Genomic DNA, 24,033 nt, shown 5'->3' with positions numbered 1-24,033 from the left:
TGAAAATTGGTTCAAACGCATACAAAATTTATTGATTTTAATGGAACATATTTTGAAAAGCAATAAAGCCATATTCAATTATAAATATTTGTCTTTATCAAAACTTAAGTAACAACCCTCGTGTACATACATATAATGTATTGTAAAGTTTATTTGGTAATACAAAAGTATAATAGTGTGTATACATATATATTATGTTATCTTTACAACGTAAATAAATTTTATACAGCTTATAGTACAAACCTATATTTTTGTGAAAGAAATGTATCGATGAACCACATACGTTCGTATTGTACCTATCATTTATTCTGAATTCTATAATCCGAACGTTTAGGTAAATCTAACAGGTTCTGGTAACTTTCTGTTCGGCTTATCGATACATTGCTGTATTTAACTAACAAATTGGAATTTATCTTAGTACACGAATTTATTCATCTTTAAAATGTTTATGTACAAAAGGTTTTGATATCAAATGATGAACTCTCAACTTATAAATTTTATATTATTGGGTAATTCAACCTTAATGACAATCTATATATCTTATAAACAAAATTTTTGCATTAAAAACCGAATGCCATCGATTAAATAAAGAAAAAAAGATCCCTATTTTCAATTACAGTTCAACAGATAACCTTTTTTTTGTACTGTATACTTTTCCAATTTAACCCATATTGGTTGTAGTTGTCATCCATCTATTTAGTCAACAGATTTCTTATATTTTTATCATCATTCCTTTTAGGCTGGTGGGTCTCAAGTAGTTTTCACAAATCCATTGGAAATAGTAAAAATTAGACTACAAGTCGCTGGTGAACTTGCAGGAGGAGCCAAGGTACGAGCATGGACGGTAGTCAAAGATTTAGGATTCCTAGGATTGTACAAAGGTGCTAGGTAAGAATAGTGAATAAATGTTTTTATGGGTTACTTGAATTTTCTTATGAAATATCCTCAAAGGTTCTGTCTGCATAGCTTAAAATTTATCGATTTCTTCAAATTTTTAGGGCATGCTTCCTTCGTGACATACCTTTTAGTGGTATTTATTTCCCTGTTTATGCTCACACTAAAGCTAAATTCGCAGATGAAAATGGATACAATAGTCCTTTAACTCTATTATCGGCTGGTATGGTGGCAGGTATGCCAGCAGCGGCGTTAGTAACTCCTGCTGATGTTATTAAAACTCGACTGCAAGTTGTTGCCAGAAGTGGACAAACAACTTATAATGGATTACTCGATGCTGCAAAGAAAATATACAAAGAAGAAGGATTTAGCGCATTCTGGAAGGGAAGCGTGGGTATGTTATTTTAATTTGAGTGATAGTTTTAATTGACATACGATGTGTGATTAAAAATATAGAGAAATAATTTTTTTAACAGTATGTCTTATACTCTTATGTATTGAGACATATGGTAAAAAATTTGAATCTGCTTTGTCTTCACCAGTCTGCTTTAGTAAGATAGTGTATGGAGTGTTTGACATGAGACATAGGTATAAACCCACAAATTCACATTTAGGATTGATTCAAATCAAAAAAGTTACCAAAGAACCTAATAATGTAAAGTAACTTTGAAGACTTTCCACAAGTGGTATGAGCAAATTAAAAGTTGGAATGAGTTGAGACGAAAATAATGTGTGAAGAAGGAGACCTGAAAATGAATCAACTGCTTTCTTCTTCATCGTGACAGCGCGCCATGCCACAAGTTTCTTCATTTCCAAGTCTTTTAACACAACAGATAAGAAACTCAATTTGGTTTCTGACCCAATAGAGGGACACAAGAAGCGATATTCATACTGAGACAATAGGATAAAGCAATATGAGAAAAGAGGAATTTATACCTGTGTTCTATCGATCTTGAAAAAGCATAATACAATACATACATACAATAATTAGAGAAGACATATGGAAGATATTAGAACAGAGAGGAATAAACTAAAACTTATGGAGAACGACAATATGGCAAATTAAGTCCACTACTGTACACAATAATCCTTGATGAAGCTATAAAAGAAATAAAAACCAGTCCAAAAAGTTATAGTGTAGGGCAGTAGAAAATGGACAAACTTACGCTAACAAAAATATCTTATGCTGATGACATGTGCATATTTGCGGAGGACGAAGAAACGTTAAACTAAAATCTCGAATTGTACAACCAAACAAAAAAAATACGGTATGAATATAAACATACAAAACCAAGATGATGATCATAAGCATATAAACAAATGCACATGATATCAAAATAGGAAAGACATAAATAGAACAAAAGGAAAATTTCAAATACCTTGGCTTAATGATAACAGAAGACGGAAAATTAGAGAAAGAATTAACAGAAAGAATAGCAAATGTACGAAAACTATTTAACGCGATTAAAACTTCTTTGCTAGTGAACAATGAAATACCCAAGGAAATAAGAGTGAAAATTTATAAAAGAGTAGTTATACCCATACTAACATATGGTTCTGAAAAATGAATGACTGTAAAACAGGAAAAATATACAAACAATGGAAATGAGATTCCTTCGGAAAATTGAGATCAGGACTAGATTAGACCACATCAAAAACAAAACATACAGGGAAATATTAAATACAAAATCTGTAGAACAATACATATAAGAAAATCAACTAAAATGGTTAAGATTACTAATAGCTAGAATAGTAAAAGCGAGAAACAAAGGAAGACCAAGGAGTACCTGGATGGACGAAATCAACAAAGCGATTGAAATCAGAGGAAGAAATACTTCATGAACAAAGAAACTCTATCCCACGTCTAGATAGAGAGCATTAAGAAAAAAACACTATAGAGTAGATGGAGGCCATTCTGACACAATCTTTTTAGAAATGCTTCCTGTAATAGATTCAACGTTATGATAAGTGCATTAATGGCCAACAGTAATACTTTGATTCAGATTAATTCAAATTTTATGTAACCTTCTTACTACATTTTGTTTCGAATACATCTCTGAATTTGTTTTTTCCACCATGTTTTCATTTCCAGTGTATGTGCCTGAAAAATTCTTCTTAAAGGACTGCTTCTACTTCCTCAAATTGAAATCAAATTTATACTGAATTTATCAAAATTTAGAATGGCACAAGTAAATTTTTTATTTTTAAAAAAGTCTTATGGTAGAGCTCTCCAAGCGTAGTTTGTGTATTCGCGGTGATATTTTAAAACAAGGTCATTTGGTATTACTTTTAGATATATATCTAAAATTAGTATATACTAATTGATGGGGGAGGTTTAGTTAAATAATTTTGAATTTTTTTTGTGTAAATATGTGAAATATGACGATAATTATTGGAAGTATCAGAAATAGTCGATCCACCTGGAAGCTTTTATTGAAAACACTGCCTAATTTAAATTTGTCAATCAAACATATTATAAAACAATACATGTTGGGATATTTCATAAATCTACAGAATAGATTTTGATGATATATTTGAAATATTTTATTTTGCCTCCATTTGTTGTGAATGATCTAAGAAATAAGGCTTCTTCGTCGAGCACAATCTTTACTTCATCTGATAACCTTAATAATCACATTGCGAATGTAGCCAAAAATTTAACGAATTCTATATCTCCTTCTCATGATCCTCTTCAATATCTCCCTAATGCTAATGTGAATTTACCCAGTTTCTTCTTTATGCCCGCAGCAGAGCTTCGCAGTAGAATTAATTACATCAAAAATAAATCCTCATCTGTTACTGATTGACTTACATTAAAATTCTCATCTCTCTCCTGAATAATGTCAACTCCAGCCTAGACAATCATTACTCCACTGCAACAACTTTTTGTGATTTTTCTAAGACTTTCGATTGTGTTTATTATAAGATTTTAATTAACAAATTGCAGTACTACGGTTTCAGGGGAACACCTCTCGAATGTCTCAAGTTATACCTTACCAACAGAAGTCAGCTTGTAAGGGTGTCTTCTTGCAGATATATAATAGTATATAATATAATATAATAATATATAAGAGAATGTGGAGCGCCTCAAGGCTCAGTATTTTTTTATCTACGATATTGCCTATCTAGACATCAGAGGTAAAATATCTTTTTTTGCAGACGATACTAGTTTATCTTGGAGTAATCCTTATCTAGTTTTGTACTAAATAACACCAGCGTTGACGTTGAATTTGTAAAATTTTTGGGTTTGTAGACAATTCTTTAAATTGGGTATTACAAATTGCCGTTTTACCTAAAAATTTAAATTCTTTCTGTTTTGCGCTAAGATAAGTTTCCAAAGAACCAACCTTTATAACAGTTTATTATGCCCTTATTTAGTTTCATCTACTATATGCCATTCCCTTCTGGGGTACGTGTGGTGCGACTCAATTTGAGCTAAATTTCAAACAACCAATAAGAGTTCTTAGATATTTACTCAGACTAAACAGCAGCTAAAATATTCAAAATATTGACTTTTCCTTCCTCATTCTTCTTTTATTCCTTTTGCCTAATTCGTAATCATGCTTCTCCAATTTTAGAAAGATCATTTCATAGCTATCCACTTAGGAACGTGGGGTATGACCTTTATCTACCTACTCCATGCTCAGAATTAGTTAAGGGCTCAATACTTTGCAATGCAAAAAATGCATTTGAAATCCAATCTAGAACATCTCATCCCGTATTTAGCAATATATTGAAGGCATATTTACTAAAAAGTGCCTTCTATTGTATAAACAACTTTTATTCTGATACTAATATTTAATTCGGTGGATGCTATGCACTGGTTTAATGTAGTTATTGTTTTTTAATACAAAATAATTATTTAAAATTGATATTAAAATGTAATTTCGTTATTCATTGTAGTGTTCTTCTGTTCACTTTATATTAAAATTTTATTTTATTCATATCCTAATTTAGTTATTTGTATGTTTATTTCTTAGTTTTTATAAGCTTTTGTCTACAAATTGTAAAAAATTTTTTGACAATGAAGCATTTCTCTCTCTCTGAGACGACCCAACGACACATAAAACATGTAAGCATGATTGACTCTACTGCTCGTTCGAAGCTTGGCGAGTCACTCGTGATAAATAAGAATATTTGTGTTTACTGCTTTTGTTTATACTGAATACACTGTTTTACATCACCACTACACCAACACTCACAATTACATTGTCTGATGCGTGTTTCGAAAACCAAGTTATCGCCTTCAGAGACCTGCGTCAGACAGTGTAACTGTTAGTATTGGTGTAGTGTTGGTGTAAACAGTGTATTCAGTATTCACTATGATTTGTCTTTTTTTCAGCCCGTGTTATGAGGTCCTCTCCACAATTTGGTGTAACTTTAGTGACCTATGAACTTCTTCAAAGATATCTATACGTCGACTTTGGAGGAACGTAAGTATCAAACAAATAGTTACAATGGCTGAGAATATTATTTGTAGCTTATTATGCGTTTACTTGAAAATTAAACACAAATTTAGTATTTATTCAACTGATTAATTTAAAAAAACTAGAGTTAACACAATTATCATAACAATTAAAAGGAAATGTCTACAATAGGGTACTTTAAAAAAATATATTTATTTTTTTGTTCATTTTATAAGTTTTTAATATGAAATAATGCCAGAAAGTAGAATATTTAATTAAAAGTGAAAAAATAATATCTAAATATTTAATTGATAATCGCAAAAATTTCAAATTTTTAACTACATAAGAAAACGATTCTAATTGGTATCCAGTTGTGGCGTCATAGGTTTAATTAAAACATTGAATAGTTGTCTGCTTAATATCACGAGGTTTTCTTTGCCGCTGACGTAGCGTGTGCTTATTTTAAAATAACCGAGAAAATAACTATAGTATTTGTTTTGTATCATATGTTCAGTCTTTATTTTATACCTATGCCGTCACGCAATATGGCGGCTTTACTAAAATGTTTAAACTACCTACAAAATTTTCAATAATTTTTTTCTCTATAAATATTGATCAAAGCAACGGTTTTTTGGGATACGCGTGGAATTATTTCCATTGACTATCTTGAAAAAAGAAAACTATCATCGGCGGGTATTATGCGAACTTATGAATTAAAGTTTGAATTGCTACCTCATGCACCCTATTCGCCAGATTATAGCCTCCTCAGATTATTGTCTGTTCCCAGACTTGAAAAAATGGCTCGGTGGTCAAAGATTTTCCAACAATGAAGATGTGATGTCGGCAGTTAATGGTTATTTTGAGGAGCTTGACGATTATTATTATAAAAATGGGTATCAATCTTATTGACTATATTGAAATAATAAAATTTCCTATTTTATGTGACAACAAAACTTTATTGTTGAATTTGAACTGTGAAATTCATTTAAGTTAAGGGACGTATTGCAATATATGAAAACTAAAATGCTGATTAATTAACAAAATCAATATTATATACAGTATTTTGGAATGAGTATAGTGGAAAAGATTAAGAAATTAAATGTATATATCCTGCCGAAGATGCTAAGTAAACAGCATGGGATTTAGGGAGGGTCTAGCGAGGTCTGAAGCACCAGACCCCGAGCACGTAGAGGCCCCGAAAAATTACTAATTTGATCATTTATTTTAGAAGCAATATTGGATCTTCAGCAAAATTTGCATTTTTTCCAAAAATTTTTTGGAAATTTAAATGAAGTGAATGAATTAGTGTAATTCAATCCAAACACTAATTTTTTATTCTATATAATAATTTTATACTCTAAATAATAATAAAGTCTATATTTTAATGATCTACAACTTTAATTATTTTGTGAATTACAGCAATTCATTCCTCTTGTCAAACTTAAACCCGACTTGATTAAGAATACAAATAATTTATACCATTGAAAATGCTTATTTGCATCGTTGAATCAGATATGATTGAAACTTTTTCGAATGTATATATAGCATATCGATTGCTCGTGACGATACCTATAGCGAATTGTGAAGCAGAAAGGTCGTTCTCAGTTTTGAAGAGAAAAAAAATGTACATATCTCTATAATGTTAGATGAGCGATTGTCGTCATTAAAAAGACTGTGCATTGAAAATGAGTTGTTACAGAATATGAATTTTGATGAGATAATTGAAAATTTTTCCACAGCTAAATCGATGAAGAAGTTTCTAAAAAAAATTACATAGTTCATGAAATAAAATATGAATTTTATTCAACTTCTAATTTATATTTAATTTGAAACTAATATCTTACATTTAAAAATTCGAAAAATTCAGTGGCTAATGGACTTGTTTCCTTTATTTCACACACATATAAAATTTTAAGTTACTTCGGAAGTATTCTGTGAACCTAAATTGAATTAACTTCTGAATGTTCCAATATGTAAATGTTAATTAACATTATTTTGATGTAAGCAATGTTTATTGATATTGATTTCTGTTTTTCAGGCGTCCGACTGGCTCCGAACTAAAACAAATATCAACAATAGGTGAAACAAAGAAACCTGCCAATCCAGATCACATTGGTGGTTATTCCGTATCACTTCCAATATTCTCAGGAATAGAAACCAAATTCGGACTGTGTTTACCCAAATTTGGTGTACCTCAATCGTAAATTATTATTTTGAATTAGTCCTCAAAATAGGTTTTTAAAACAATTTTTGTTGTTAACTGTGCTTCAGCTCTTTGAATTCGCTTGTTTCACAAGGAAATTTTTATTTATCGAATCTATTGAAAAGTTCGATATAGAGTGCATAAGCTGCAATTGATTCACTAGATCTTTATATTCAATTTCATTGAACGCATTCAAATAAACCAAGTAAATTAGGGAACAGTATTCATTATCCATTATAAGTATATTTTAGGGTTAATCATTTACCAAAATCTATTTATTTGAACAATATGAGATCAGATTTATATTTAGCATGACTATCAACACAAGTTTCTGTTAGTAAAAAATTTTTACATGTTTTTAATAATAGGTTTATCTTCGCAATTTCTTTACTTTGGTGTATTCAAATTTGACTACTTATTATTTTTTTAATTTACATTATTAATATATTACATAAAGGAGAGAATCAGAAGCAAAATAGTGCATGCAACATCTACTAGTATTTCTTAATTATTTATTGATGCAGGATTAACTGTAAAATAACCAGGAATTTTTATAAGATACCCACATTGATATGAGTAATTGATAATATATCTATAGAAATTATGTAAATAGTATACACATTATATAATATTAAGCATCGACCCTATTCTTAGTATATAAAAATATCTTGAATTGCTCTAAAACTTTATTTCACTCACAGTATTTCTTGCTTTTAATCCCAAAATAACATTTATTTAATATTATTGAACAATTCTAAATTACGCCACTGAGATACCACTCTGATAATTTATTTTATATTATATCAATAGAATTGCATTTATTCTATATATTTATCAATAAATGTCTTCTGTCTTCAGGGGCTCAATACTAAAAACTTTCGTTTTATACACGATTGAAAATATTTACTAATAAACACTATATACCATATAATTTTAACATAAAGTTGCGATCCAATGAGAGAAAGTTGAATTAAGGGCTGAGGTGAAGCCAAAGATTTATATTTCTCACGCTATTTGAGCCGTGTCCCGTATACTTTTTTTTTTATCTCCTAGCTGAAATTATGGTCTTCCTATCTGCAATTCGCTCCAGATACAGTGATTGTTACTACCTATTAACGACCCAAGGACAGAAATTTGGATACCCTGGCTTGCGTGGTAGTAAATACTTCCTTTAATATACAGTCGCAAAATTCTTTGTTTCCAGAGAGTAATCAGTTGATAAAACCATATTTTTGGCTAGGAATCAAAAAAACTATTTTCATTGTACAAAAAGTTTATGATATAAATTATGATATAAATGAAAAAATTTATTATAGTTCTTTCAAAATCCAATTCAAAAGACGTAAAAACATATTCTCGAAACGCATTATAACAAATGCCATTCATATACAAACTCAAAATGTCTCTTCTTCCAAAATAGAACTTATACTTTTAAATTGAAATGATTTCAATTTTAAATTCTAGGGTACCACGTTGGTGTTGATAATTAATATTTTGAAACTTAAATTTTTTATCAGTTGTCTAGTGAAATTATATCAGGTGCAAGGTAAAGTTATATACTTGAACTTATTTTAATTATTTTTCTTTTCTCCAAAATACTGAATGACCAACTAATATATTTTTCTGGTAATATTTACCTACTCTATGTTCTTGTCATTATATGGTTATAAAAGCAGTTAGCCGAATTGTGCCAACATCATATATAAACTTTGCTCGGAAATTCTGAATAAAGGGGTGCAAACTTAAATAATGCATAGTTGTGATCTTAAAATCTCTCAGCAAGCTGCATCACTATGGGAGTTATGTGTGATTCATATCAGTCGTACTTTTATGATAAATAATAAAGTTGAAAATTGTAACGATTTCTCCATGTAAACAAATATCTTTACCCACAATTTTCAATTTATTTTTCACATACTTTTTGAAATACAATTTTCACCTTTTGAATTGAATGTTTATCAACATACAAAAATTCCATAATTTATTATTTTTGAGTTCCATAGAGTTATGTCATATATATGTTTTATTCATAAATATGGTTTGGCATATATTTGTGGAAAAATTCTATCGGAGTAGATAGATGAGTACCAGGCTATCGAGGTAGTCAATTTCATGATTTATAACAATTGAGTTTTGATATGAAATTTTTTTAATCCCAATATCTGTTTTTTTAGTGAGGTCAAATTGCTTGTAGAAATTATCCACTTTAACTTATAAAGATCATCATATATCTCGTCATTATTCTTGATGTATCCCCAGAGCTTTTGTTACGTGAGTGCATTTTTTCCAAATATCAAATATCATGACTATAAAATTTTATAAAGTGAACTAGCCTCATCCTGAGAACATTATTCAATCAGTCAGTACAGTTAGTTCTATACACACTACTTACACCACCACTACAGCACTCACAATTACACTGTCTGACGCGCGTTTCGATAACCAAGTTATCGTCTTCAGAGACTGATGGTAAACTGATGATTTTGATTTTAAATTGCTTTCTAACAGTTTACGTATCTGAAGATGATAACTTTGTTAGATAGTGTAATAGTGAGTATTGGTCTAGTGGTGGTATAAAATTTCAACTTTGTACAGTTAGTTGGTTTAGTAGTATTTTTTATTTTCAGCTTCTTATTAACGTGATATAAAAAGTGGATTCAAATGTATGCATATAAAATGCTGTATGTGAGTATGCAGAACATACTCTACGAAATGTATTGTTACCAAGCATTTTTGAGATTTCAATTTTTTCCAGTGATTGTACTCTACTATTGTAGGAATTTATACACATTTATATACCAATTACCTTTCGAATATATATTTTTTTTCATCGATTGCAATATATGTTAATTTCTAGTCTGAAACAGCAATTATATAAAAACTGTTTATGACTATTTTTTTATTTAAAATGTTCCTCCCTTCCCGGTTTATCATTATTTAAATTTTGTAATCATGAAATTAGAGATAAATCTGTTATTTATTACATATTCTATTTTTTATTGTACTTTGTATAAAGATCGTAACAATAGTACTATTATTGGTCAAATACCTTTAATACCTTTAACTATTATTGTAATGCAGTTAAAATATTAATCATATTTTCTTTTAAATTCTTACAAGAAACAGGCGAATTTCATTACTTATGAAAAGATTTTATTGTACATAGGAGTTAGGATAGGCATATATTTTTTGTTCATTTTACAAAAAAATTTTATTGGGTTCTCAGGAACTGTGATATTGATCCATTTTAATTATGCTATATTCCATGTTGTTATTTTTTGTAAACTGTACATTATCTCAACAAGCATATCTACGTGTCAATTTTTATTTTCTGCTGTAATCAGCTGCATTAAATTTTATCCTATTCTACTCAATAAATCAATAAATTATACACAGTTTAAAGCTTTTTATTTTTCCAATAGTAACGTTTACAATAATCTCAAATATTCAAAATAGTGTATCTAGCGCAACTTTGTTTGCCTTTGACAATTCTGGGGAATACGAAACGACTTTTATACACAAACTAGTTGAATATCATTAAAAATGTATTACTACAGTGCTGCTTGAATGTATTGCTGACGAAACCAGAATGGACCACTGTTTGTATGTCTGTAATGTGTAATACTCTACACAGGTGGACGACCTGAGCGCGAACAATCCTCAAGCGCTCAAATCTCTACTATTTGAACGATTCAACCAATGCTGCACCGTTCACTCATAAATTGTGTATTCCCCTTCAATTTCACATATTTTCCTTGCTGTCACTTTTGTTTCAAAGAATGTCATTTACAATATAAGAATTTTATTCTTATTGCTCCATACTGTGAACACGTACTGCGTCGTCTATAAACAAGGAGAGACTGATTAAAAGGAAGTAAAGCAGTTGTTCCTTGTACTGTAGAATTAGACACCAAGCTTAACAAGTTGTGACATGTAGACTAAGGAATGTTCACATATGAAAACCGACATTACTTATGAGAGACCCTCTGTATTATGTGGTAGATTTGCAAACACCTTGTATATTATACACGTAGATAAATGGAACTATTGGAGGAAATTTCCACATTTTATCACTACTTAATTACAGGTCATTACATGTTTTTGAAGCATCGACTTTATCCAGTCACCTACATCTACACCTTGCATATCTTGTACAAACTGATCTTTCCATCTATTTTTGGTCATCCTGGCAATCTTTTCTCGTTCTGTCTCCAATCTGTAATTTTCCTTGTACCCTGCCGTTTTTTCATGGTGTAATGTGTCCTTACCATTGCGTTTATTGTATTTACTATATCCTTATTTTCTATTATATTCTTAATTTCATAATTCATGACTTCGAACTTTCACGGGTCCATGAATTTTCCTAATTATTCGCCTCTCATATATCCTTAGTTATTCTTCGTCCGTATTTGTTAGTGTTGCAGTTTCAGCGGTATAGTAATCCTGGTTTTATCGCAGTCTTGTAGACTCTTAATTTGATTGCTCGGCTTATTCTCTTACTGTACTGTAGTTGCAATTGAAAAAAGTACTGCTGTTTATTATTGAAAAAAATGGCCAAAAAGTGTTTTTGTGTGATTCCGGTAATGGTGTGATAGATTTTAATGATGAAACTTTTAAAAACTGTCAAAGTTAGCTTTTCGTAAAAGAAAAAACAGTACTGTTGAGCTAACCAGTCCGTCACTTGAATTTTATGGTTATCATAACTACATGTTACAAAAAGTGACCGTTTTTAAAAATAAATTTAACGAAGAATTTTATAATTTTTGTGCTGAAAATACAGTACATAACAATTGAATTTTAAAAATTATCTTAGCTAATACCACTTCTATTTTTTATTCGTCTTTAAATAATTGTTAGTTAAATTTACCTACGACTTTGTAAATTTTTGACACACATATTTTTTTAAATAACTCAAAAAACTGTTGTTTATAAAGTGAACAGGAGAATGATCTGATTTTCGTTTTTTTGTGACATAATTAAATGAGGATTTTTACATTCATCTATTCAAATCAAAATATTTTTTGATATATTAAATTACATAAAAAATATGTTTGATCCTATAACCAGCTCGGTGAAGGTCGTTTTATATCGGGATCATACTAACTGTACTTTTCCTGAAACGCTGTTGATTTTAACATTCATACCCTATGCGTGGGTGGGAGGTTTAGGTGATAAACCTTTTTATTATGAGGGAAATCTCATTAGCGCTCTCACTGTTACAAACCCAGATAGTTCCAGCAATTCAGTAACGTTCCCTTAATTTTATTTATTTAGTCCAGCAAGATGTATGTCCTAATCACAATGCTCGGGTAGTAAAATCAAGTGGCTTCAAAAATCAGCCTTTTGTTCCCGAATGATTTCTTAGTAAAACTTTAAGTTTAACGCACAATTTTGAATGTCTTTAATATCTAATAGAAATAAGAACAAATGGTCGAACATAATGCAAATATTACAATGTAGAGATACAAGATTATTTTTGTTTAATATATTAAGACTTTGATTGGCTCAACGGGGAGGACTATTTGAACCTTTAATTAATTATTTATTTTGTTTTAGCATTTCAAGTTGTTTTTTGTGAATTTATTTGAATTTGGGGAATCATTTTCTGATTTATTCTTTTGGTAGCCGTTATTGCCAAAAAAATCGAAACATTATCTTAATCTGAAACATTCATTGTTAAGCCTGATCCAGATTCTCCACGAGGGAACGTGAGTGCGAGAGTGTAAACGGTACTCGTGTTTTTTCGCCTTCTCTCGCATCGCCTCTTTCTGTCGCTCTGCTCCATGTTGCGTTTTACGAGCGCGAGAATAAAAATAATGACTTGGGGATCGTTTAATTAGAGAATTAAATGCAGAATAAATCGAGAGACTGAATGGTTAGAATTTTTGCCACCTCTGCTCGTCAAGACTCTTGTCTAGAGCCTCTAGGAGGTGCTTTGCGTGAGTCTGTATCGAACATTAACAAAAATTTCACAAATTTTTTCGATTCGAACAAAATAACCTTTTTGTTTTAATTTTATTTAAAATACTTCAATACTAAATCGAATATCCATAGATCACGTACAATATTGGAAGGAAGATATGTGTTTCTTACAGCGATTCCAAATGTAGTTCTTTACATAAAACTGGACTTTCTAGAGAGTTTTAAAAAACTAAACAGATAAGTTTTGTTCTATATGCCTATACCTGTTTACTGGTTTGGTCGGTTTAAAACTCCATCAAACATTAACATTTTCATTCATTCGCATTCATTCCGCATTCAGCGGACGAAACCGTTGTACAACTGTTGTGAAACCCTAGTGGAATTGTTCGCTAGCACATACGGGACAAACTCAACACGTTATGGAGCAGACGCTATATTTTGTGCTAGGTAGTAGTAGCAGAACTGAAACGTCAGAAAAGTGAACAAAAAAGGAAGACAGAACGAGACCAGAAATTTGTAGATTCAACTGTGATTTGTGATCAAACGTTAAGGTGTAGCCTTCTTAGAAGAAAATGATGGATGAGGAAAATGAATTGAAGCTCCACGAATTAATTGCATAATAAAGTTTTGCATTATAATGTCCGTTTTTATATACACACAAAAGTGAGTGAATGCTGGTTACAAAACGTAATTAAAAAAAACTAGACGAAACACCACCACGTAATAAACACTCGTTAAGTTTAATAAGAATAATTTCATTTGAGTACATTAAACAAAAACCCAACAATATAGCCTCTATGTGAAAAATACAATTGTCTAAAACTAACAATATAGATAAATCAAAAATGACTTCCCAACGAACATTCAATACGTTCCCGATCACTACCGCTACCGGTGGGTAGCAGTAGAGATAAACGCTACGTTCGCTAAATGCAACCAATAAGTGTTTGACGAGGAAGGAACGAATTGCAGATTGCGATTCATACAGCTTAAAAGTTGTCGCAGAGTCTTTTTGGGCTATTTCAGGATTTATAACGAATTTAAACGTACACTAGAGATACATTTTCCAAACTCCATGTGTGAGAAATTCACGAAAAATCTGATTACCAACAACATTAGATCACTAGCCAGTATTTGAAAAGTAGGGGTGATTTTCAGTAATATCTATTTTATAGGAAAAAATTATACAAGTAAGAAGTGACCTCATTCAAGTGTAGGCCATTTAACACTATGTCTGATTTGATTTTCTCAAATTGTATGAATTGGGATATTTTCCTCTCCCCTTACCGTTCAGCTCATTTGACAAAAGACCAAAAGGTTTGAGTTAGATTTACTTGATTCTTGGTTAGTGTCTGGTTGTTAGAATCATGAGTAATATTTGCGATTTTATTTTTTTCTCATATTTGTAGCGAATTTTAGTTTAGAATATATCAAAGTGAAAACAAGTGAGCTGATAACATCAATTCAATGTAAATGTCAACGTTTTTTAGTCGACAAAGTTGTTTAACTTCTTTGCTCACAAGATTATGAGCTTTTTCGTAGTAGGTTTGTGGCAAAATTAAATACCAATGTATATTTACTCTAATATATTTTCGAGCTTTCGAATACTTATGTATGCATCGTCTGGGAGCGATATTATGGTCAAGTACAATATAATACTTTTATTTAGACTTGACCATACTTTCAAAAAAGTTATATATTTCAAAGTCTTTAAGACCTGTTTCTCTTCTACTCTTTTTACTATACCTCTCCATCCATTTCTGTCCTCTGTTCTTTCTCTGCATTCAGTTATATTTTTTCTACCTGCCTTTTCTTCTTCTAATTCCCTCTCCCCCCATTTGTGTTCTTCTGGCAATTCTGTTTGCATTCATTTTGCCCAAATATCCTAACCACCAGACTCTTTGGGCTCCTGACTTATTATTTAAAGAATGTAATCATCAGTTTTCAACTTTTAATTTTTCGGGAACTCTGCAGTACTGCAGCGTTCTACCCATTTTCCGCTCCTGACCCTTTTGTTTTGTTATTTTGGGCTCTAGATATCATGGTAGAAATCTTTCTTAAAAATATTAAACGCTTATTCATTTCTCGTCAGTTGAAGGTTTAGGTTCTGCTTTAATAAGTAAGGTGATAATGGATATAAATATTTTAACGTTAAAGCATCATATCAAGAACTTCTGATGGCAATTTGATGGAAACATTATAATAAACTATTTAGAATAACCTTCTCTATTCCTAGTCTTGCCATAAATTATTTATCCAATATTGAACGGATCTGACGTGTATTTAATCCGATATCATATCCATTACACTACCTCTCATCATTTACATTTACTTTTGTGCTGGCCAACGTTTACAGTTTAGAAAATATTCAATCCAAACATGAGTGATAATAAAGATGGAATTTTTAATGTGGGTATTAGCATTTGGATCTCTATTTGTGTTGTTGTGTGTTTTTGGTTTTGGAGTAATTTTACTAAAGGACGAGGACAATTTCAAAATAATTTACATGCAATTGAAGAAGGATTGAGAAGGATGCAAGCCGACATAGAACTGCGGCAAAGAGAAAAAAGTATTGGTTGTGTTGAAGATGTCGAAGATATATCTGAATTCTTGAAAAAGTTTTATGAAGAAGAAAACATACAGGTATCTAATTTTAGGCTAGGCAAGTCTTTGCCAAGTAGTTTATGTTAATTTGGGGGATTGAAGCAATAAAAGCGTATTCTTTTTAATATACATTTGATAATTTTTAAAACAAGAACATTTCTAGACACCACAATTCTTAATTAATAAATGAATATAATTTTCAATATTGTTATGCTTTTATATATATTCTTCCATTATACTTTGACAATAAATTCAGTGTCTGAGGATGAATAGTAAGTATTCGAAAGCTCCGAATAAATATTGAAAACAGTACACTTTGGTCTTTTGTTGCCGCATCGCACAATTTTAACGGGTGGGAATGTGGCAATAAAAACCTAATACAGTAATAAGTCGAAATGTCAAGATTATGTCGTCTCAACAATTGAAGTGGATTTTAGAAAAATATTAAAATTATCTTGGTAAATATTTTAAGTAAAAGGCAGATATGTTAAACACAAACTTTATTGATTGAAATTGAAAAATTCTAGTGAAGTAATTGAATTGAATACTTTGTAGAACCGTCCTAGGCTCGTCTTTATACTATCTTTCAGAGTCATTAATAAATTATTGAGGTAATGCTTCCCAAATTGCTTGGATTTTATGATAACATATGTCGAAATTTCAGTCCAAACGTGCTCAATGCAATTAATGTCTGGTGAACAAGGTAGCCATTCCATTTTTGTAATCCTGTGAAAATCGTTTACAATTCATTCGGCAGGGCGGGTATTTTCATCAATAAAAACAAATCTGCCGTCGACCGCACTAGAAAATACCACAATTAGCTGTTCTATAACCATGTTGCGATATGTCATTGTTTCATCAATTAAAATTACAATGCCATTAAATGTTCATTATATCAATGTACTCTCTCTCCATAGTGATATTAACCCGTTCAACGTATCTTGGTTCGTCGGAAAAGAAGCAACGCCTCCAGTCTTGAAAATACCATCGAAATTCAATTGCTCAGTGTTATATGTATGCACACTACTCTGTTGTCAAACATGGATGTGTCTTCTTGCTCTCAAATTATGTGCATGCATCCGTCTTCTGACAGTTTAGCTAAAAATCTGAAGAAGCTATTAGTCTTGACATGATGTATGTTCTGTTTCTTCTTGCAATTGAACGATCTTGAGCATGAGTTGTGGTTCCTCTTCTTCCTCCCACGTATGTGTATCTATATACCGATTTACAAACCTTTATATCTCCAAAGTACAAAGTAAAGTCAGTAAAAGCACCGCTATGAGAGTGAAACTCAATTCATCAAAAAGATAACAACAAAAAAAGAAAAAATATGCATAAAACATTTATGCAATTATCCACTGAAATTCTTTGCTTTGGACTCATTTACTAATTATTACCTATTACTAATACCCTTAAATTAGTAACTCATTATGGTTTTATTCTGGATAAAGAAATTTTATTTCATTTGTTTTATCTTTATTTAGTTACTTTTATGTTTGTTTTCTTGTTTTTATAAGCTTTTCTCTATAAATTGTAACAATTTTTTGACAATAAATCATTTCTCTCTCTTTGTTCCAAGATAGCGGGTTTTCCAATAAGAGGTGTTATTTTGATATTCAAATAAAAATACCATTTTTTGAGATAAATGATCGGATGTTTATTTAATTATAAAGAGGAAGGTATGCCGTTAATAATGGAACACAACATCAGCCAAATGGCCGCATGACTGCGCTTACAGGACCACATCCTTTTCATGAAATTTTCCGTAACCAAATTGCAAAGCGGCTGCCCTATGTCCTCGATAGCCTCACGAATTCCATCTTTGAGGTCTTGAATCGATGCTGGACTGTTGGCGTAGACCTTATCTTTCACGTGGCCCCAAAGGAAAAAGTCGCAAGGTGTTAAATCACAAGATCTCGGTGGCCAATTGTTATCACCTCTTCGAGAGATAACACGGTCCGGAAATTTTTCCCGTAAAAGATTGTTGCTTGTGTGGCACGTAGCGCCGTCTTGTTGAAAGTAAACGTTGTCCAAATCAATACCATCCAATTCCGGCCATAAAAAATCATTAATCATCTCTCGATAGCGCAATCCAGTCACCGTAACTGTTGCTCCAGCCTCATTTTCGAAAAAGTAAGGTCCAATGACACTGCCAGACCATAAACCGCACCAAACAGTTACGCGTTTAGGATGGAGAGGATTTTCAACAATAACTCTTGGGATTTCCGAGCCCCAGATTCGACAATTTTGTTTATTGACGTAACCACCAAGGTGGAAATGGGCCTCATCAGTTAAGATGATTTTTCGATGAAATTCCGGATCATTTTCATGCATTTCAAGGACCCAATCAGCAAAGACACGACGTTGTTGATGATCGGCCAGCTTGAGTTCTTGTGTTAACTGAACTTTATAGGCCTTAAGACCCAGCCTTTATGCAAAATACGGTGTAATGACGTTTGTGGAATGGCTAATTCCAAAGAACGACGAGGAATGGACAAACCTGGGTTTTCTTCAACACTTTGGGCTACAGCAGCAATATTCTCAGTTGTTCTTGTGCGACGTGCACGGGTTTTATTCTTCACATCACTAACTTGTCCCAACAGCTCAAATTTTTCCACCAATTTCTGTATTGCGGTCCGAGAAGGTGCTGCACGTCGAGCCAAAAATGTTTTAGTTTTACGAACCGTCTCTGCCAAACTTTCACCATTTTTATAGTGAATTTTAATAATTTCAATGCGTTGCTGAAGCGTGTATCGTTCCATTTTCATTAATGGCGTAGTTTCTACTTGTCAAATGTCAAAAAATGACAGCTTCAAAAGTGACATTTACCGAAATAGCGGGCAGTTTAAAATAGCATCTCTTATTGGAAAACCCTATATTTCGTTTCCTATTACTATCTGTAAAACGACAATAATTTCTAAAAGTTGTGATTTACACAGTAACAGGGTCAATAAATTTACTTCGTTTTTCTCCCATATTTAATAATTTCTGACGTATAATTGGTAGTGTGTGTTTTTGAAGCTTCATTTGGATCATTGGGTCATTTTATTCCTATATTTTCGATCGTTAAAATTTTCACTTTAGTATTTTGTTATAATGAAAGAGAATTGTGAAACAATAGACATTTTAGTTTTGAAGCATGTTGTTGAAAGTGAATGAGGATTATTAACCTTTTATCCGAACAATGTGACTACACAATCTTAGTAAAAGACGTTCAAAACGCATCAACGTTAGAAAATAGCAAAAATACAGGGTGATTATTCGATTAACCGAAAGAGATTTAGTGAAAGCCATAGACATTGTGAGTAATATTTTGTCTAAAGTCTTGAGTTATAGAAATATAAGTGCCAAATGGGTATCGCAATCATTTTCACTGGAATGAACACACTCGTTTAGAACATTATCAAAATTTTGTTATATGTAGTATACAGTATTTTAAAACTCAAGATGCAAAGGAGTAATGCAAACTCTTTATTTTTGCACCAAAGCGAGTTGAGTTCCAGGGCAATAATATGTATCAGTTTTTTTTATGCATGCTAGTGTACTACACGGACAAAAGAATAGACGCAGAGTATCATTGTAATTTATTGAATCCGATGAATGTAAACATAAAACATTTGTAATTATCCTTCTTATCGAACAACAATACTTACTGAAAAAGCAAGTATCACAAATGAAAATAATATTCTATTTAATTATTGTAAAATAAAAATTCAAAAATCTATAAAATATTTGAATAAGTTTGTATTGTGATGTGTTCACCAAAATAGTCTACATCTAATAATTTTACTAATTCTACGACATTTGCATATGTGAAACAATTTCAGATTTTACTGTGGATTTTAACTGATGGGACATGTACAGCATTTCCCGCAGCTTTAGCCATAATGTCACAGTCATATTTTTTCAATATTAAACACTGCTAGAGTCTTAAATACTAATCATATCATACCATATCATTAAGATACACTCTAGATCAATTATTCCTCTCCCTTCTATAATTTCTTTCGTCCAATTAATAAGTTGCCACAGTCTTAAGCGATATGACTCCTGTTTGGCCGTAGTCGCTTGTGTATTGCTCTTGACGTTTCGTCAACATTAGACGAATAGTACAAAATCCGTATTTAGGTTAGGTTAGCTTACGAACAAAAACGTATTTATATTGGATGATGGCCGTGAAAGCCTTACACAATTCATTTGGATTTCTCCGTAGTTTTTTCTGTAATTAATATTTTTCTGATACATTTACTGGTATGTATTTGATGTTCTCGGTATAACATATACTTTTTCAAAACATATTACTTTCAAATTCGTATACACCTTTAATTATATTAATATCATAAATTTCAAAACTGTATCTTTGACCGTGAATATTGCTGTTAACTTATACTTTTTTCAATTGCGGCAGTTGTTCAAAAAACCTCGCAACGTTTTATTAACATTTTTTATAATCCATTTTTTACCAGGAATTAATTATAGTTCTAGGTGAAAGAAGAACATTTTGCTTTTAATATTTACAACATAATACAACTAAAACCACTATTTATAACAAAATAAAAATACCTGTGGTAACATTAGATTAACAACTTTGACAAAAAACTTTCAACCTTGACTTGTTTAGATACTAGCAATATTATTTTGCATCAATAGATTTTTTTCAAGATGAACTTTCAGGTAATAACTCGTAACAATTTTATTGTACCTGGCCTAACAAACAAAAGACAAAAAAATTTAAAAAAATACATTTTTCCCCTCTTCATTGTTCGAAAATCCTTGACTACCGAGCCCCTTTTTCAAGCCTGGCAGCACAAAATAATATTATTCTGGCGAATAGAGTGAATGAGATAGCAATTCAAACTTAAATTCATTAATTTTGGTCATTGCAATAACGGATGTGTAAGCTGGTGGATTGTCTATATGAAATAACACTTAGCCACTTGGGCCAAATGGGTCGTTTTTGCTTGATTTCTTAGCTCGAACGTTGCAATAAGTCCGCTTAATACTCGCCGTTGATAGTTTCTCCTTTTTCAAAATAGTCCATGAAAATTAACCCAAGCGCATCCCAAAAAACCGACGCCATAACTTTGTCTGTAGATGGAACGGACTTTGTGTTCTTTGGAGTCGGTTCTCCCTTTTCATTCCAGTTTTTTTGTTTCGAGTGTGAAGTGATGGACCCGCGTTTCATCCATGGTTACGAGCGCCGCAAAATTTGGCTCTATTTTTGGGAAACATTGCCAAACACCCAATAGAAACATCTTCACGACGCCGTTTTTATTCCATTGTGAACCATCGCGGCACCCAACTTGCGCACAGCTTTCTTATGTCCAAATTTTCTGTTAATATGCTATCTAACGCACATTTTGAAATGCCTACTATGTCTACTAGCTTACGAACTTTCAGTGGACGATCATCCAGTACTGTGGTATTTTTCAACTTCGGCGAGATGGCAGATAGATGACAGTTGGCTGTAAATTAGAATAAGAGGTCAAATTTAATTATTTATTTATTAGTCGATGATTTTTTGTTAATACAAATACCGTACACTGTGTAAATCAAATATTTCTGAATTTCCATTCAAGGGCACTTCCAAACATCCATTCAATAAGCAACAAACCTTAAATAAACGAACATCAATTAATGTAACTGTCACGTTCACTATCATGAGGAAATATAAAATATGAGGGTATTTTAACACACCAGCAGGGTGTGTATATTTGCAGAATAAATGTAGGACAAAATAATAAAAATAAAAAAAAAATACCAAAATATTTTTTTCTATTGTCTGGAAAGTTTTCCGAATTATTATTTAATTGAATACGAGCGGCAAAGACCGCCTGTTCTCACAGAACAGGCTTTTTTGAAGGGCTATTTATAATACCATATCAATATCCATCATCACAAAAACACAGGTCCCATCGCAAATTATTACCCAAAAATTTGCGATATATCCGGTTGTGTCTCCAGTTACACATTTACTACCGTGCGTGCTGATTCGACGTAAATTAGTCGCTAAACTGCCTTGTAGTCCGATAAGAAACTGTTCATTGTCGAGTTAACACAACGGACTTGTATAAGCTCTATAATAGTTTTCATTGGATGTCGTGAAATACGGGAACTAAGCTCCGGATATTTAGTCATAACTTACTGACAACACTGCGTCGATTTATTCACACCTACTTAACAAAGTATTTACTTCAAGTATGGAAACGAAAACAGTGAAAATACCTTTCGTTTGTGTTTTGTGCTTATTTTTCTGAAGAAACTATTTTCATGGTGTCATGAAAATCAGTACAAGCAACATATCGTGACTCAATTTTGAGTGAAATCTGACACAAAAATCTCGTAAACTCTTCCTAGATTGCAGTTGATCTAAAAACACAAGAATATATCCAAAAACATCCGTGTTTAAACAGGCAAAGTGGTTCAAAGAGAGGCGTGAATTATTTCTTTTCCTTTGTTGTTCCATTCGTTTTTTATATGAACGACATTGTCTACCGTGAATTATGTTCTTTCTGGTCAAACAGTGACTGGATAGTTCTATACTAGCATCATGAAGCGGCTGAGGACGTATTATCCTTATGTAGCCCGAACTTACCCATGTAGGTTGGGTATTGCACCATTAAGGTAGAGCGGCCTGTTCCCCGTTAAATGTGCAAAAATTTGTTGTACAAATAGTTCTGATATTGCCCTCTCCAACTTTTCCAATATTCCAGATGAAGGTACATCTCAAAGGAACTTTTATGGCAGCGCAGGACATTCAAGGAAGCTGTAAGCGTAGTTCTAAACGGGTTAACTTTAGACGATTACCAAGGATGCTATGAATCATAGGAGCAACATTGAAATCGTTCTGTAGACTTGAATAACATCTATTGCAAAGGTCGAAAATATAATTTTCCGTAAATGCCTATTATGTTTTTTATAGATAAATTCCCGGAAATTGATCGATACACCTCGTATACTAGACTCTATATCTTGGCACTTTCGAGTTTAAAAAGTTTTTCATCCATACTTGAAGAAGTAAATACTTATTTGATCGAATTTCTTATAAATTTATGATTAGATTCGATATAAATAATACACTCTTGTAAAATGTGTATTGATTGGGTAACTTTCCTTTTTTTGTTGGCATTAACGGTGTTTCTATAGTTATGATATGACATGCTTTTTCATATCGAACACCATAACCTCTTCAAGTAAATGAATGAAACAAAAATTTGTATTATATTCTTCTATATCTGTTTGATATGCGAACTCAAAAAGTAGTTGTAGATGTGTGGAAAATGGTTTTCTCGTCTTGCGAATATTTGGCACTTGCCTTTGTTGCCTATATATTATTAAAACTTGTTCACGCTTGTTTTTGGTTACCGAATTATTTACAGAAAGAAGACAACGTTGAAGCTGTTCCAATTATGAACAAGGATGAGACAATATTGGGAAACAAAGAAAAAGTTGAAGATAAAAAAACTATATGATTATTTATACGAATAGTACATTTTATTTTATAAAGAAACAATGTAATTATCAAAATGTGAATTAGAATCATTCATTAATTTGTAAGTATGATTAATTGTAAGTTATTAATAAAGAGTTATTTCGTAATTGAAGTGTTTTTTATTTCTACTTAAACTGAGAAAAACAAATGTTGTAGAATTATTACGAGATGTACGATCAAATATACGATCAAGCTAAATCAATAAATCATGTATTTCAAATGACAACATTACTGAATACAACCGTAAAACAATTGGAAAGAAAGTTACTGTGGGTCTGGATTTCAAACAAAATAATTTTAATAAGAAATATACATGAATAATAATAGTATTTCATTCAACATTTTTGATGTGAATAAATGAATAATTATACCAAAATTATTTCATAGACACTTATTTTCTTCTTCGCCTGCTGTGACCGTTATCGATCGTTGGCTCCCATGTTAACTATCGTATAAGTTGTTCCAGCAAAATGCTCTGACCATGTTTCGAACATTGGTGCGTTACGCATGAC

General features: G+C 31.6%; 2 protein-coding genes across 5 annotated transcripts in view; both read left to right on the top strand.

Annotated features, from left to right (window-relative positions):
• LOC130445676 (calcium-binding mitochondrial carrier protein Aralar1) overlaps window positions 1-10,905 on the top strand; it is a 61,218-nt gene extending 50,313 nt beyond the window's left edge. For 2 of the 4 annotated variants that reach the window (XM_056781455.1, XM_056781466.1), the window contains exons 9-12: window positions 740-888; window positions 999-1,288; window positions 5,237-5,327; window positions 7,339-10,905. In XM_056781455.1, the coding sequence (XP_056637433.1) occupies window positions 740-888; window positions 999-1,288; window positions 5,237-5,327; window positions 7,339-7,504 (696 nt within the window). In that variant the 3' untranslated portion in view covers window positions 7,505-10,905. The remainder of the gene's footprint in view (window positions 1-739; window positions 889-998; window positions 1,289-5,236; window positions 5,328-7,338) is intronic. The other 2 variants (XM_056781477.1, XM_056781485.1) reach the window with 1 other exon arrangement.
• A 4,881-nt stretch (window positions 10,906-15,786) lies between these two features.
• LOC130445670 (uncharacterized) lies at window positions 15,787-23,611 on the top strand. The gene is made up of 2 exons (XM_056781440.1): window positions 15,787-16,068; window positions 23,409-23,611. Exons 1-2 carry the CDS (start codon window positions 15,805-15,807, stop codon window positions 23,499-23,501), a joined length of 357 nt encoding a protein of 118 aa, XP_056637418.1. The 5' UTR covers window positions 15,787-15,804; the 3' UTR covers window positions 23,502-23,611.
• The last annotated feature ends 422 nt before the right edge of the window (window positions 23,612-24,033 follow it).

The sequence above is a fragment of the Diorhabda sublineata genome, chromosome 1, assembly GCF_026230105.1.
Source record: "Diorhabda sublineata isolate icDioSubl1.1 chromosome 1, icDioSubl1.1, whole genome shotgun sequence".
Classification (NCBI taxonomy): Eukaryota; Metazoa; Arthropoda; class Insecta; order Coleoptera; family Chrysomelidae; genus Diorhabda; species Diorhabda sublineata.
Note: the sequence above shows the minus strand (reverse complement) of the source record. Positions and strands in the feature narration are given on the sequence as shown.